Raw genomic sequence first — 16444 nt, forward strand, 5'->3', positions numbered from 1 at the left:
GTGACCACGGCCGTATACAGTCAGGCTTAAGGCTGTGGGACTTGGGGTGAACCAGAATGCTTAGGTTCAAATCCTTACTCTCACTCTTACTATTTTTGTGACTTTGGGCTAATTAATTAATCTTGCCAAGCCTTAGTTTTCCCAGTTTCTATATTGGGGATAATGTTTGTAAGGATCCTAGAAGCTGGTGTGAATAATAAAATGCTTAGCATACGTCCATAGCAACGGCTCGGCAATCTATAGCCACTATGATTATTATTTGTTGTGCACCAGACTTGGGCTTGGTCTCTGTCCTGTTTGGCTCAGAGGCTTGTTCAAGGGATGCCAGGTCAACTGCACCTTGTGGTCCTACACTGGAACTTTCCTGATTCCTATATGGGACTTTCCACTCACTGGGTATAATCTTGGCGGCCACAACCTGGCTCACACAGAACCATCAGCTGGCTTGTGGTCACCCCCCCTGTCTGTAGCTGTTAGGGGAGACTGAGGTGATGGGAGGGCTCTTGGACAGCTGGGATGAGATAACTTGGGAACAGGATGCCTGCGGCAGCTCTCCCCTCTACCCTTTCCTGTCTGGATTAGGGAGTGGATGTGACCCTTGCCCTTTGCCCCACTCCCATCCCCAGCTGTCCGGGGAGCACCTTACGTGTCCCGCTGGGTGTGGGGGAGCTGCTTGGGTATCGCTGTGTCAGCCGGGATGAGGCAGCCGGGAAGTCATCAGGCTCCCTGGCTCCGGAATGAGGTCAGCCAGGGATGGCATCCGGGAAGGGCTGCTGCTGATCAGAGCCTGGCACTGTCTTTCCTGAAAGCGTCACAGGCTCTTCCCAAAGGGCAAACCGTGTGCGGGGATCCCGAGGGGGTTGCGGTAGGGATGGAAGCTGAGACAGCCCACGAGAGAGGCCCTGCCGATCCACAGTGGCCAAGACCCGCAGTTGGAGATCCTGTAGGTTCTGAGCTCTCTGGATGAATGGGCACCGGCATGAGGTTTTGGAGCCCACGAAATACTTCCTGGGCTTCCTCCTACCCCAGAGCCTTGAGTACATTTCCTTGCTATCATATTCTTCTCACCGTGTCAAGGATGACAAATACCTGCTGCATGGGCCTCTCCTCACCCTTCATCGATCATTTGTGACAGCAATAGATAATAAACGTGGCCCTCCTTCCCACTGAGGCTGGATGAGCCCACGGAAGCCTGGATGGAACACTCTGTACAGCTGCATCAATCCGTCAGTGTTAGGGGGATGAGACCTCTTTGTTCTCTCTGCTGTATGTTGTCATGACTGATTCCCATGTGTACACTCTAAGCTTCACGAGGGCAGGCACTTTGTCTCGTCCACTGCTCATTCTCAGCAACTGGTACATTGCCTGGCACATAGCAGGAGTCCAGTAAATGTTTGTGCAGTGAGTGACAGTCCTCCAATGGACTGTGAATTACTTGAGGACAAGGATTGTGTTTACATTGTGTCCAGGACAGAGTAAGGGCTCAGCAAGTGAAAGAATAAAATGGATGAAGACATTTTGATTTGGAGTTCAATGCTAGCGTCTATAACTGAGGGGAACAAAAGCAGCAACACTTGCTTAGTTGTGAAGTCATTTCGCCAAATAGCTGCCGCACTGACACGGGGCATTGGGACTAGTAGGCATGGCATCGATGTTGCATCTCGCTTTGGTTTCCAAGCACAAGGACACTTTTCTTTCCATGTAATCATCCAAGAGTCCTGATAAGTTACTAAATCATTTCCACTTTGGTAATGAGGAGACGGAGGCTCAGAGAGATTTAAAATGTTTGCCGGAGAGCATGTGACAATGGAATGTTGGAGCTGAATCCAGAGCCTGGGTCCCCTCACCTGCAGGCCAGTGTTCTTTCTCTGGCCACTGGACTGCTTTTTCTGAATCTGTAAAGTTTTGACCTGTTGTTTGTCATACGCCATGTTTGGGTTTGGGAGGCTTTTTGGAATCCGAGTCCTACCGTCCTTTGTAAGTATTAAGCGTCCTGGGTACAGCCTTTTTAGAACCTTCTGAGCTTCCCTAATCCAGAGACTCCTCACCTGGATTCCGGGGATGAGCTTAGGGGGTCCGAGTGCCCTGAGACTGTGCACCACATTTCATATCCATGTGCATTTCTCTAGAGAGGAGGTCTGAGCTTGCATTGGATTCTCATAAAGGGGTGCATGGTCCCATAGTGAGGTTAAAAGTCAATGATCAAAACCAACTGTCACTTTGAAACTAAGACCTGCACAAGGGACTTTTCCAGGACCGTAATCTTTGACCAGAGATTCTATTTCTCCTATCCACAGAGGACTGATTATGGTGAGCAGTAACCTCAGCTATGTCATCGAGCCCCTCCCTGACAGCGAGGGCCAACACCTTATTTACAGAGCGGAACATCTCAAGCTGCCCCCGGGGAACTGTGGGTTCGAGCACTCCAAGCCCACCACCAGGGACTGGGCCCTTCAGTTTACACAGCAGACCAAGAAACGACCTCGCAGGGTGAGTTGTGAGGCTCTTGGTGCAGGAATCAACCTAGGCACAGGCTTGTCCCCTCCGAGGACCCTTCCTCTGAATCCAGGAGTATTTCTCAATTGAAGGGCGATGGCTAAGAAGGAGGAAACAGCTTTCTTCTTTCATTCTGAGTCATTGTTGAGTGTGAGATACCCTCATAACGGAATAACTGCTTTTGGAGAAAACAATACTACATGTAAAATACTATAAACAATACTACATGTAAAATACTGTAAAATGAGACGCTGATTTCAGAAACTTTAAAAAGTCAAAAAAAAAGCATGCCTCCCCCTTTGGAATAGCCACTTTGCCATGTGCACAAATGCTTGTATTTATTCATACTGAAAATAGAGGTTGTGGTTTCAAGCTTATTCGGGAACCTGATTGTCAGCACATTCCCGCACGGTATGCAGGCCTCCGTGCTCCTGTGCCGGCCAGCCCAGCTCAGTAGTTTTTGAGAATAAAGGATTAGATTCCGCCCATGTCCCAGAGCAGCCTCCAGGGATAACTCAACAGTGGTGGAAGGTGTTAGTGAGGGTGGTGACCACCAAAGCCAGGACTGTCTCTGGTGCCCGAGGACAAAATGAGTATGGAGGCCCACTGCTCATTCACCAGCTCTGTTTCTTAGCAGTGTCTTTGAAATGAGGCCAAGCCCACCATTTCTGCAGCCTGATCTGCTTCTGTCTCTTTCTTAGAGGAAAAGGGAAGATTTACACTCCATGAAGTACGTGGAGCTTTACCTCGTGGCTGACTACGCAGAGGTAAGGGGGAGGCAACGGGTTCTGCAGAAGCTCTGCTCTCTGGATGGCTTCCGTGCCAGGCTTGGCACTGCTGTGGGGAAACGCTGGCACATTCATCCTTCTCTGGTTTATCATATGATTTTGACCTTAAATGTGACCAAGGGCTCTTTTTGCCATTTTGAACATTGATGGGAAGAAAAAAAACCCGTAAGGAAAAGCCTCTCATGGCGTGATACATCAGTCGGGTAGAAAGCCTGGACAGTTATCTGGATTGACATTTCTTGAATTGGGTCCAAAGACCTTCGGGTTCTGATGTTTTATCTTAGGGGTCCATGAATTGTCTACAGAAATTTTAAAAATTCTTTTTTTACATAGATAATAAGTATATTTTCAATCATCTGATTGAATACCATTTTTTGCCCCCCATGTTTTTTTATATTCCTATTTTCTATTTTCCATTTTTATAATCACATAGGTGTCAAATGAGGACCTAAAACTGTTGTTCCCAAAATGTGGTCCTCAGACTGCGGCGTCAGTAGTGCCTATGAACTTATAAATTCTTGGGTCCAACCCCAGACGTACTGAGTCCTAAACTATCAGGGTGGGATCCAGCAATCAATGTTTGACAAGACTTCCGAGTGACTCTGATGCACAGGCAAGTCTGAGAACCACTGACTAAAAGGACAGCTTGTTAGCCTTCAACTCCATATTCCTCAAATGAGAGGTTCTAAGATTTGATGAACACTAGCTCCTCATACATTTCATACACTTATTCATCAACAATTTCTTGATTTTCTAGTATGTGCCAAGCCCAGTGCTTGGCACCAGATGACATAGCTGTCACGAAGACAGACCCACCCTGGCATGGCAGAGTTTACAGTAACGGCACAAAAACTCCACGTATCCCAAGTGTGCTAACTGCTAAGGTGAACTCTTGGGGAGGATGAGAGTGCAGGTAGAGGGGTCCAACGTGGTTTTGGGAATTGAGGAAAGCTTCTCTGAGGCATTGATGTTGAAGCTGACACCTGAAGAATGGGTTCGGGCCCCAGAGCCCATCGTTGCCTAAATTAGCCTGTTGTTGCCTTCGGTCCTCACTTTCTGTAGGGACCAACTGTATAACTAAGCACATCTGCACACTGGACATCGTGATGGGCTGAGCCCCCACTGTGTTCCAATATGGTGCACACTGGCCTTGGGGCACCTCCAGGACAGAACTCATCACAACTCCAGTCTGTCTGGACCCCACCCAAAGGGGTTAGCGATCAGCTTCCCAAAAGGCCTCCTTGTAAGGTGGCTCTACCTTGTCACAATCCCGAAGCATGGGTCCCGGGGGCAGTGCCAGGTGTGGGAAGAACACTAGACTTCAGGCCAGAAGGCCTTCAGGTGTTTGTCACTGGATATCAGTGACAGGAGGAGACGGCCCTTGAGCTGTCTTAAAGGGCAAGGAGGAGTTCACAAGGCAGAGAAGTGGAGGTGAAGGGCATTCCATGCTGAGGATGTTCTGCTTTGAGAAGAGTTTAGCTTTTTAATTGATGTCAGTATTGGTTTTTCTAGCAGCCTGGTATGTGTGTGTTTCCTATGTTTTTTTCTTTCCTCTCCAAAGACTAGTTGTGTGTACAGGCTGGGGCAGTGGCGTGGGGAACAGAATCCAAAGCTGATGTAGGAGCCAGCGCAGGCTCCACAGTTGTGGAAGGAGGTGACCGACCCCGGTCCCTACCCCGGCCCCACAGGACTGCCCCTAGTGTGGGAGGGTTGCTAGGAGAAAGCTGGACTCCTCGGACTCTGGGACACTTTTCCATTTAACCTTTGCATCTAAGATCATCTAATACAGTGGTCTGAGCCACTTTTTTCCCCAGCTACAGAATCCTTTATGTAGATAAAAGCTCCTGGGGACCACAGTAGTTTAGCATATAGAAACCCAGATGCTCTGGTTTAAAAGGAGGGTATTTCTCCCCTTTGGCCTTGTACTGGCCCCAGAGGAATCTCTGTGCAGAGTTTTAAAACCCACCGGGTTTGAGTCCCCCACAGCCCAGCTGGAGAAGTAGGGGGTGGGGCAGGAATCGGACACCTTCTGTCTCCTGACTCCAGGGTCACAGCTAGCCCCAGAGGAAAAGTGTCTGCTCAAGGTGCCCCCAGGCCTGTGGTGTCTCCTGTTACAGAGAAGGGAAGAGGGCGTCTTCAGCCACGGCCCTGGGCTCTCAACAGGGCTGGGATTGGTGCAGCCGAGGGAATGTGCTCATTTCTCAGGGTTCTGGGTCCCCTGAGCTGAAGGCTCTGAGTGGTTTGTGGGAGGGAGTGGGTGGGGATATAACAGGCCAGGCTGGGTCCCCAGGCTCCCCCGTCACCCCCTCACCACCTCCCTTACTCCCTCTCCCTCTCGTCCTCTGCAGGCAGACGTGTATTTCTGAAAATCAATTAATCTGAGAGGATGGGAAGACAGGGAAGGGGAGGGCTGCCTTAGCATGATTTACAATCAGGTGCCGAGACAGGGCAGCCCCCTGCTCTGGGCTCTGACCTCAGAGCAGGGAGCAGAGATGCATCAGATGAGCTGAGCTCCCCCCTCGCTGGGCCTAGGTGGGAGCTCCCGGGGTGGTTCTCAGCCTGTTCATTCCTCAGACGGAACCGGATCCAGGGGGAACGGAGAGTAAGGTGGGATGTTGTAGGAGGGGACAGGATAGCTATGGACACAGGCCTGTAAAGGACTTTCATGAGGCCAGCAGAATGTAGGGTAGCCGGGAAAGAATGGTGCTGTACCACGTTGGACTTCCTGTGTCACCCTAGAAAATGTAAGGTTGAGACAGTCTTTTCTCTAGACTAGGGGTCCACAGACTACAGCCCGTGGCCAGATCCAGCCCGCACGTGTTTCTGCAAACAGTTTTGCTAGAACACAGCCACGCCCATTGTTTGTGTGTTGTCCACGGCTGCTTCCCGGCTACCGTGGCAGAGACGACACAGCCCACAAAGCCGAAAATATTCACTCTTTGTCCTTTGCAGAGGAGGTTTGCTGCCTCTCTCTTCAGACTATTCTGGACAAGAGGATACACTCCTTCAATTATGGTGGCCTAGTCGGGCAGTCGTTTAAAGATAGGATTAGTATATTTGAAAGACAATAAAATTCCACCCTGATGTTCTAGTAAATATTTGCTAAATGAATGGAAGTGCTGCAGCACTTTGCTGTGGGACTAATTGAGAAATGGGAGGTCTTTTTAATGAGAACGTTCTAGATTAATACCTTGGAAAGGTCTGAGTCACAGTGTGTCACACTGAATTTAACTTTGGAAAGCAGTGGTGATGATGAAATTCTCTTCTGGTGAGTGACAATTCTGAGGAAACCCAGGAATGTCCAAAAGCAGTGGGAGAAAGGGAGAAACGGTGGATTTCTTCCCTGTGTCGGAGCTGGGGCACACCCCCAGCCAAACAAATACCCCAGGTGCTTATTTGGGCTGTTCTTTTTGTTTCTTGCTGAGATGTTCTTGTGGGATGGGGTGGAGGAAGGAAGTGAAGGTTTGGAGTTGACAGAACATGTATAAATGGGTAAATTAAAGAGGTACCCAGATTCCAGGTAACAATGGCAGTGTCCATACAAGACACGCCCATCATTTGCAAATTTAATTTGCAACTGCAGCAAATTTTCTCTCCACACTGTGAAGCTCTCCTTCGTGGTTGCAGCTGCAAGAGATCTGTCCTTTTGGGAGGAATATAAGTGTGAGGCATTCGTGCTGAAATGTCGTGTTCCTGGTGCCCATGCAGGCATCTCTCGTGGAGCACAGCTTCCGTTCCTGTGCTTTATTAGAAATGTCTGATTTCTGTCTGATGCGGTCTCAGAATTCTCCTGCGGACGGCACTGCCACGTGCGAGACAAAGTGTATTTGCCAATGTCTTACGGTCCTTACCAGCACCCATCCTGTGTCATTCATGTGGCCTCGCGTTGTGGTTATTTCTGGGCACGCTTTCTCAGCCCGTTTCAACTGTATCCTCCTTAAATACAGGATCTGTCATTGTAGTTATTTCTGGTCCTCTCTCTGTTTTGACTGAAGCTCCCGTAGGCTAGGGCCAAGATCTCACACTTCTTTGTGTCCGACTTACCACTGAGCACAATGCCTTGCCACAGTTTGACCAGTGTTGATTGGCCACCTACAGGGAAGCCTCCTGAGATCTGTGTGATGGTGGCTTCATGTCGGGGTGATGACCAAGGCAAGGATTAGATCTGTCCCTCTTCTAAGCCCCAATGGGAGTTTACCAGAGGCCTTGTGATTCAGAGGGTGGAGAATAAGATTTCCTTCAAGGGTTAGAGGAAGACAATTCAATTCACTGTGTAATTATTGCATGCCTGCTGTATGCCCTGCACTGAGCTAGTAGCTAGGGATATGAAGATGGATGTGACTAGGTCCTGCCCTTCACAAGCTGTCACCTTGGCCGGGAAGACAGTTGCGTGAATATGACAGCTCACAGAAGACAGAATTAAATAAGAACACATGTGAAAACAAATAATGGGGCACAGGAAGGATCCTGCGAGAGGTTCTAGGATCTCACCTGGTTCTGCCTATCTCATTTAGTTTCAGAAGAATCGACGAGACCAGGACGCCACCAAACACAAGCTCATGGAGATCGCCAACTATGTTGATAAGGTGAGACCAGGTGTGTACTTCGTGGGAAAGGTGCCCAGTACCAGCACCTTAGAGGGACCACGTGGCACCTGAGCCGCCTTCTGCTGGATTGGCCACCTCAGCCAGCTTCTGAAGGGGAATGAGCAAGGCCTCAGAGGCTCAGAATGGTCATGACAAAGTCCTGAACTATGTAACCTTGGGCAAGTAACTCATTTTCCTTGGGCTGCAGATTTTTATCTTGTTTTGCTTGGAATTTATAAGATAGAGGGGTTGTCCTAAATCAATGGCTTTTTGTTATTTTTATCTTTATGGTAGAATCCCGTTTCCTTTTTAAATGAAATCTTATGTTAATGTCTAATATAAAAGTCAGATGAAAACAGACTGCTCTAAGCTGAAGCAGAGGTTTGGACCAGAGTGCTGTCCTTCTGACCCCTTCCTCTCACCCCTGCCGTGGCTCCTGAGGAACGTGGGACATGGAAGAGCCCGGTTTAAGAATTTTTAAGGTTCCTTCCAGGTATAAAGCCCAGGAATTCTCAGACTTAGGGTGGAAATGAGGTAGGTCAGGGGAGGAAAATTGCACAGCCTTAAACATTGAAAATTGGGTTGTTTGGAGCCAATCTGTCAAGTCTCCATCTGTAAAGCTTTCCTAAAATTATTTCTTATCTCTTAGTAAGGATGTATGGATGGTTAACTTTCCTAGGTCAGGAACTTTTTCAACATGCTCTTAAGAAATATCCACATTTTGGAATTTTACTAGAACAGGCTGTTCTGGGACTTAGAAATACTTTGTATGTCTGAAAGAAGATATTGGTTATAGTAGAAAATGCAGAATAGGTAAACTAGAATGACAGTAGCCTCTTGGTAGACCAGTATTGTATAGTTTTAAAAAGTAGGTTTTAATGTGTTTGGGATCACAGATCTCTTTGAGAATCCAATAACATTTATTATACAATTTTAGGACACTCTTAAAACTTCTCAAGCTTAATTCTGGGCCTGCGAGGGATTCATGACTCCCACGTCTAAAGAGGAAATCATTTTTTTCCTAAACACTACAGGATAAAGAAAAGAACTTAAAATATTTTTTAGTGATTAAAAAGCGAATTCAGTAGTGTTCTGAAGTCATCAGAGGGCAGTTTCTATGCCCCCTGTTTTTGTTCTGCTCTAGATGTCTATGGAAACACAGGTCAGTGGTCAGTGGCAGGTGAAAGTCAAAACACTGGCATTTCCTGGAAAGAAGGACTCTGGGGACACAGTCCAGTCCTCTCTCCGGCTCCCAACTCCCTCAACAATAACATTTAAACAATCCTACAACCCTAGCACTCAACATCTGAGAAAACAAGGAGAGCTTATTTTCCTGGGGGCAATACAGGAGGTGGGACTCTGTTCTCACCCATGTGACATCTATTGTTTGGAGACCTGGCAGGAGGGGGACTTGGCTGGGACTGCTCTTTGTGAATGCTCCAGCTGGGCGGGGTGATAGCAGGAAGGGCGCTTGTGGAAATTGCAGGGAGAAGAGCAGCAGTAGCAAGTCCCAGTCCTTAGTCAAAGCCCCAGGCCTGGCTGGCTGGTCCCTTCTGTGACAGTCTTGGTTCTCTCCTCAGTCACTCCTGGCTGGGGTGGGGGAAGGCACAGCCGCCTCTTTGAAGCTTGCTGACCCAGCTACTTGAACTGAACTATGGTTGAACTAAAACTGGAATGAACTGTACTAATTTGCTGAATCATGAACCCACTCCGAAATGTTTTTCCTTAACTGTGAAAAAGCCAAGTTGACTTCCTTAAAAGCCAAATTCCCCCCTAAAGCAAATTCAAACTGGAATCCAAACCCTTTATTTTCTCTAATGATCGACCTTGCACAGAACAGAAAAAGCAGAATTTCCATTGAAATAAACTGCTATTTCACAAATCTGGAGCCTGTCTTCGACCCCTGTTTCTTAGGGGCAAGTTGATTATCTGGATGTGTAATACTGCAGCACTTAAGCAGTATAGGGTCATGAGCAGGCTCTGAGATCATAATTTGGGCCTTCATCCTGGCCCCACTATCTTCCTACTGAGACTTGGGCCGAGTTCTTTAACTTCTTTAAGCTTCAGTGCTTAGTACATAGAAAGCTCTTGATAAACATTGGTGCTGCGATTATTATTTTTAGCTGGGCAATACCTGCCAATTCTGGATTAAGATGGTACCTCCTGCCCATATGATCTTTCCATGCATGGGGCTTTTTTTTTTTTTTTTTTTTAAGTCACTGGCTCAGTAGTCTTCTCTAGGGTAGACCCATCAGAGAACCCCTTGTACCCACACCTTCAGGTGGGGTTAGCTTTAAACAAAACCGTCCTCCTGCTTATGTTTGTATGAGATGAAAGATGACAGATCGTAAAGGTTAGATGTAGCTCTAGCCTTAAGGAGGTCAAGAGTTCAGGTCTTACTTGTAGAACTTCAAGATCTCTGGGTGGAACAAAGCCCTGAGTATTATCAAGAGCTTTCTATGTACTAAGCACTGAAGCTTAAAGAAGTTAAAGAACTCAGCCCAAGTCTCAGTAGGAAGATGGTGGGGCCAGGATGAAGGCCCAAATTATGATCTCAGAGCCTGCTCATGACCCCATACTGCTTAAGTGCTGCAGTATTACACATCCAGATAATCAACTTGCCCCTAAGAAACAGGAGTCGAAGACAGGCTCCAGATTTGTGAGTGCTTGCAACTTGTTCGTGGTATCCTTGACAAAACCAAAACCCCTCCCGGATGGGAAGGAAACTCTTGAGAGTAAGCATGCGTATCCACTTGTATATCACTTATGCTCATTTACTTCCAAAATGAGTGGGACACGTTTTACAATAAAATATCCACATATAATTTGGTACTTCCATACAATGAAATATTATTCCATAATAAAAAAGAACGACAAACTGACACAGGCTACAACGTGGATGAATCTCAAAGCCATTATGCCAAGTGACAGAGGCCAGACACAAAAGACCACATATTATATGATTCTGTTTATAAAAGATGTCTGGAAAAGGCAGATCTGTAGAGACAGAAAGCAGGTTAATGTTTGTCTGGGGCTGAAGGTGACAGTGGGAAGTGACTGTACTTGGACATGAGGGATCTTACTGAGGTTATGAAAATATTCTCAAACCAGATTATGATGATGGCTTCATAACTTCATCAATTCAGTAAAAAATACTGAGCTGTATAGGTAAACTAGGCGAGTTTGATGGTATGTAAACTTCTTACCTCAATCAAGTTGTTTTAAAAAATCCATGTACAAGATAATTTTTTAGACACTTATAAAAAAAAGATATAGATACTTATAAAAAAAGACCAGGCCATGTAAGGAATCGGGAGAGGAAATTGTACCAGCCAGCCAGGCCAAGGGTGCTTACTACAAAAGACAGCAAAGCTTAGCTCTGTGTTCACTCAGCACCAGCTTTGCTTGAAAGCTCTTTTCCTATTTGAAATGAAATTTATTTTCCTGTCTGTTTTATCTGTTGACCTAAGCCCTGCTTGAGAATCACACAGAACAACGCTGATCCTTTTTCCACACGCTGGCTGTGTACACGTTTGAAAGCAATTTTATGTCCTATCTCAGTGTTCTCTAAGTGTCGTCACCGCAGTTCTGCCACGAGAACGTTGTGCATCTCTCTCAGGATCTCATCGTCCCCTTCTGAAAAATGTCAATGATACGTGTTTCCTTATCGCCTTGGAGCCAGGGGCAGAAGAGAAATCTGGTATCTGTGCTCTGAGCTCTTAGGCGAGGAAGGGGCTTTTACATCCCCAGTGATGCTGACAGATGCTTTTCTGTGTGTCCTTTCAGTTTTACCGATCCTTGAACATCCGGATTGCTCTCGTGGGCTTGGAAGTGTGGACCCATGGCAACATGTGTGAAGTTTCAGAGAACCCGTACTCTACCCTCTGGTCATTTCTGAGTTGGAGGCGCAAGCTGCTCACCCAGAAGAACCATGACAACGCACAATTAATCACGTAAATGGCCTTTTTCCACGTGTGTTGCGATTAGCCTGGGCTGCAGAGCCTCTGCCCGTAGTGCGCGTGCTCAGAGCCTGACCCTTTCTTTCCCCAGTGGCGAGCGTTGCTTGTACAAAGCCATCCTGGTTCCTCGGTCCAGAATGATCAGGCATTTTTCACACATGTGCTCTGCACCCAGCACACCCTGGAAAGAATTAAAAAGCTGAAGAGTCCTAACAGTCCTAAAAAGTGTTTTCAGTCTATATGAGAAAATTAGACTTATAATTCTAGTGACCTAGTGATAATTTAGATCTTATAATTTAGAGATCTAGTGATCTCATAATCAGTTGAGCATCTGAAACAACTGAGTATGTATTTGGGTTGTGACTGACCATGGGTCGTGGGCCACTTTGAGGCAGACTGTCTAAGGGGCTCCTCTTGATCTTCTCATCACTTTGTTCTAGTCCATGAGCTAATCTCCCAGCACAGGTACAGGAGGGGGTTCCTTGGGTTTCTCTCTCCTTGGCTCCCAAGGGGCGTAGGGGTGAATGCCTGAGATCGTCAAAGCAGCACATAGTGCAGGAACTGAGAGCTTAGTGGGAGGGAGACCTTGAGTCGGGGATTGTGCTAGATTTTCATCACTCCTGGAGAGAAAAGAGCAGACGTTGATGGGGGTCATGGTGGCACGTGACGGTCCCTTGAGGGTGATTACTTGGTATGTATTAGTGTTTGCCTCCAAAGGTATTTTGAGGCAGTTACAACAAAAGGCACATAGATAATACAACCATTTTTCTTTTGCCCCCTAAGTATAGTTCTGAGTAATAATCATGTAAGCCTTGGTTTACCCTTTAAAAGAAACCAGGGAAAAGAACTGTCCCAGAACCTGGGCTGTCAGTGGTTACTTCTGGACAGTTCATTCATCTGGGAAGAGTCTTTGGCTACTAAATCTTTTGGCCTGAACTTTGGAAGTGTGGTGTGTTGCTTTGGGCCAGAGTTGAAGCTGAGCCTCCAGCAGAACTTCCTCAGAGCCTGGTCTAAGTTTAGAAAATAACCAGTTAGGCTTCATTTGGATTTGCATATATTTTGCATATTTCTTTGCAGATTGTTTCTCTGAAGATAAGTCTGCCTTTAATTCAGCAAACATTTATTATGCACCCGCTATGTGTCAGATTCTGTGCCAGGTTCTAGTGATCCCAAAATAAATAAGACAGTCTCATTCTCAAATATCATGGTCTAGAAAAGAAGCCAAACATGGAGATGTAAGTATCATGGACTACATATCCAGACTGATCTTTTAAATGGATTACATGTTTGTGGCATGTACAAAAACACTGGTATTTCATTTATTCCTTCTCCCCTACCCTGGGTGTGTATAGCTGAGGGAGGGACGGTTAACCTGGGGAAAATGTAGCTTGCCATTGGCAGACGGGGATCACCGTTGCAAAACAAAGGCAGAACAGCTCATCCTTGCGCCCAGTTGCACTCTGTGAGGCCCCTGCCAGGACACAGCTGTTTCCCTGGCCCCAGAGTGATGTGGGAACAGAGCATCAGCCCCACAGCTGCTGCCTCAGTTTCCCCACCTCCACCCCTCAGGACACACACCACAGAGCCTGGGATAAGGCCCGGGCCCCTGGCAGCTGGTGGAAGTGGGCCTGACTCACTTCAGCATCAGAACCTGTGCCACCCTCCCCTCAACCTCCGCTCTGACCTTTTCCTGTGCGGCAGGAATGGGATGCAGTTTTGCAAGCCCTGCCCATTTCCTTCCGGAGCATTGGCTATGGGCATATTGTGGGGAAAAGTGACCTTTTGCTCTTTCTTTCTGTTTCCCTGGAGCAGTGAGGGAGTAGGTGAGAGGAAGTGAGAGGTGTGGCAAACTGGAAGTTATCCATTTGGCCCCATTCCCTTGGGAATGACCTGGGAATGTCAGCAGGGCCAAGGAACAGCAGGATGGCTACCTCCTCTCAGGCACACTGGAACCCGAGTCACCCTCTGTCCTTTTCTCCTGCAGGGGCATGTCCTTCCATGGCACCACCATCGGCCTGGCCCCCCTCATGGCCATGTGCTCCGTGTACCAATCTGGAGGAGTCAACATGGTGAGTCCCAGCCAGTATGTCAGTTCTGCAGAAAGCCTTGAACATCAGGAAATTTAGTTGTTTAAAATGAAGTCATTAGGAGATGGACATACCCAAGGATGAATTTTCATTTATTATAGTTTATTGTAGTTTTTCCTGATTTTCAAGCTCAGGAGGACCCTGAAGCAATTACATGAATACATCACCGGATCTCTCATATGTTCCAAACCAGGGGCTGGGGGACAGTAAGAGAATAGAAATTAGAAGTGTTTTTAGGTCAGGCCCAGTGGCTCATGCCTATAATCCCAGCATTCTGGGAGGCTGAGCCATGAGGATTGCTTGAGGCCAGGAGTTTGAGACCAAACTGGGCAACACAGAAAGACCCTGTCTCCACAAAAAATAGAAAAGTTAGCTCGGTGTGGTGGTACGTGCCTGTAGTCCCAGCTACTCAGAAGGCTGATACAGGAGGATTGCTTGAGCCCAGGAGTTTGAGGTTGCAGTGAGCTATGATGATGCCATTGCACTCTAGCCCAGGCAACAGAGTGAGACCCTGTTTCAAAAAAAAAATGTTTTTATTCCAGGTCTCACGTTGTTATGTATGTCATTATGAAAGAAGAGCCTGTCTCAAAGTCATGGTTAGGAAATTACTACCTTTTAAAATTCACTCTGACTTTATAAGAGTGTTTAGACTAGTCATTTCTAACCTTTGAATAGCATATCAAGGAAGCCTGCTATCCATTTATTTATCCACCCCTCATCAATTTTGTATTTATTGACAAAATAATATAAAGGTTAAAAACCACAGGCTCTAGAGTCAAAACCTCTAGGGTTCAAAGAGCAGTTATGTGACTTCGAGCAAGTTAATGAGTGTCTTCAATTATAAAATAGAGATAATTTTACAGTTTATAATCTTAGGATAAAAATGGGAATTAAGTGAAATAATGCAAGAAACACACATATGTGTTCAGTAAATCTCTTTTTGCTGCTTCTGTTCTGCTGGGTTGTTTGTTTGTTTGTTTTCCTGTCTTTGCTTCTGATAATTACACATCTACACATCAGACTCTTATGCCAGGTTCTGTGCCTGGGATGTATCTACCTCACGGGGCTCTCTTAGAAAGCACCGAGCCAAACGCATCCAATATTTAAATCAAGGTGGTATTTCCTGTGTCAATTACCATATAAATATATATATATATATTGTGTGTGAGTGAGTGTGTGTGTGTGTGTGTGTGTGTGTGTGTATATTAAGAGGAAAAATGGGAAAAACCTCATCTTTCATTTATTCAGAAAGCATTTATTGGTCTGGAAATTCATCAGTGAGTCAGAGGTGGTCTGCAACCTTTAAGAATTCGAGAAACATAGACTTTAAAACATTTGATTTCTTAATAATGACAGTGGCTTTAGACTTGCTGTCAAAGGCATGTGGGGAGAGCCCCATGCTCAGTGACAGTGGAATCAGTGGTGACCTGCAAGGCTTGGCTAAGGAAAAGGCAGGCAAGGGGGGCAGAGACGGAACTATCACCTTGACCTCAACTCTCTCTCTGAGCAGGACCACTCCGAGAATGCCATTGGCGTGGCTGCCACCATGGCCCACGAGATGGGCCACAACTTTGGCATGAGCCATGATTCTGCAGATTGCTGCTCGGCCAGTGCGGCTGACGGTGGGTGCATCATGGCAGCTGCCACCGGGTGAGTCAAACAGTAAGGGGCATGCCTGGCCAGTGTGACTCAGAACTTCCTCCCAGCTGGCCCCAGGGAGCCTCTGTTACACTTCTGGTGGGGCCTTGGAGAGAAATGTGGTTTTTACAACAAAGAAATTGGAAAAGGACCAGGCAGGCAAGTGTGTGGAAGGAGCACTAGGCTTCCAGCAGGAGGTTTCATGCTGGTAGAACCCTAGATATGCTTAATTTCTGTCTTAGGGTCTTCAGCTGAAAAATTGGCCTGACCACAGGTATCTTTTTTTATTTCATGAATTTTTGATGTTGACCCATTTTAATAACAGCCACAATCCTTAATCCTTCCAGCCCAAGGGAGTTTGATCAGTTTGAAAGCTCTGATGTAACCTCTAGAGCACGTTGAAGGAAGGGGACCATCCACACACCCCACGGGGACTCCTCAGCGGGGAGGAACAAGAGTAAGGCAGCTTCATCCCCCAGGAGTCACAAGGGTTTTTAAAACCAGAGCCTTTGAAAGAGAATTATGGAGTTTCTTCAAAGGACTTATCTTCTCGTGTCTGGATTCAGACAATACAAAGCACTGGGTTCTTCTAGGCTTCTTGGAAGGTATCCATGGTGGGACGTTGTGTTCTTGTACCCCAGACCATTAGGGCCTGCTTATACTTTTTAGAGAATGGTGTTTCAACATCTCCAAGAGGAAATGTGGCTTTCTTGAAGTGCCAGTGTCCAGGAATTTTTTATTACTTCTTGGCTGTGACACACAAAGGATGATGTTGACATGCAGGATACATATTTATGGGTCATGTTCAAATCCCTATGAGCTCATGGTTAAGTCTACCCCTTTCTCTCCCAATCTAAAAAGCACGTCTGTAGACAAATGATTAAGAGTTA

General features: G+C 46.6%; 1 protein-coding gene across 2 annotated transcripts in view; it reads left to right on the forward strand.

Moving 5' to 3' along the window:
- Positions 1–16444, forward strand: part of ADAM19 (ADAM metallopeptidase domain 19) — an 82811-nt gene that overhangs the window by 44047 nt on the left and 22320 nt on the right. For both annotated transcript variants that reach the window (XM_045551276.1, XM_045551277.1), the window contains 6 exons: positions 2298–2490; positions 3198–3263; positions 7799–7870; positions 11657–11823; positions 13814–13898; positions 15427–15566. In XM_045551276.1, the coding sequence (XP_045407232.1) occupies positions 2298–2490; positions 3198–3263; positions 7799–7870; positions 11657–11823; positions 13814–13898; positions 15427–15566 (723 nt within the window). The remainder of the gene's footprint in view (positions 1–2297; positions 2491–3197; positions 3264–7798; positions 7871–11656; positions 11824–13813; positions 13899–15426; positions 15567–16444) is intronic.

The sequence above is a fragment of the Lemur catta genome, chromosome 5, assembly GCF_020740605.2.
Source record: "Lemur catta isolate mLemCat1 chromosome 5, mLemCat1.pri, whole genome shotgun sequence".
In the NCBI taxonomy this organism is placed as follows: Eukaryota; Metazoa; Chordata; class Mammalia; order Primates; family Lemuridae; genus Lemur; species Lemur catta.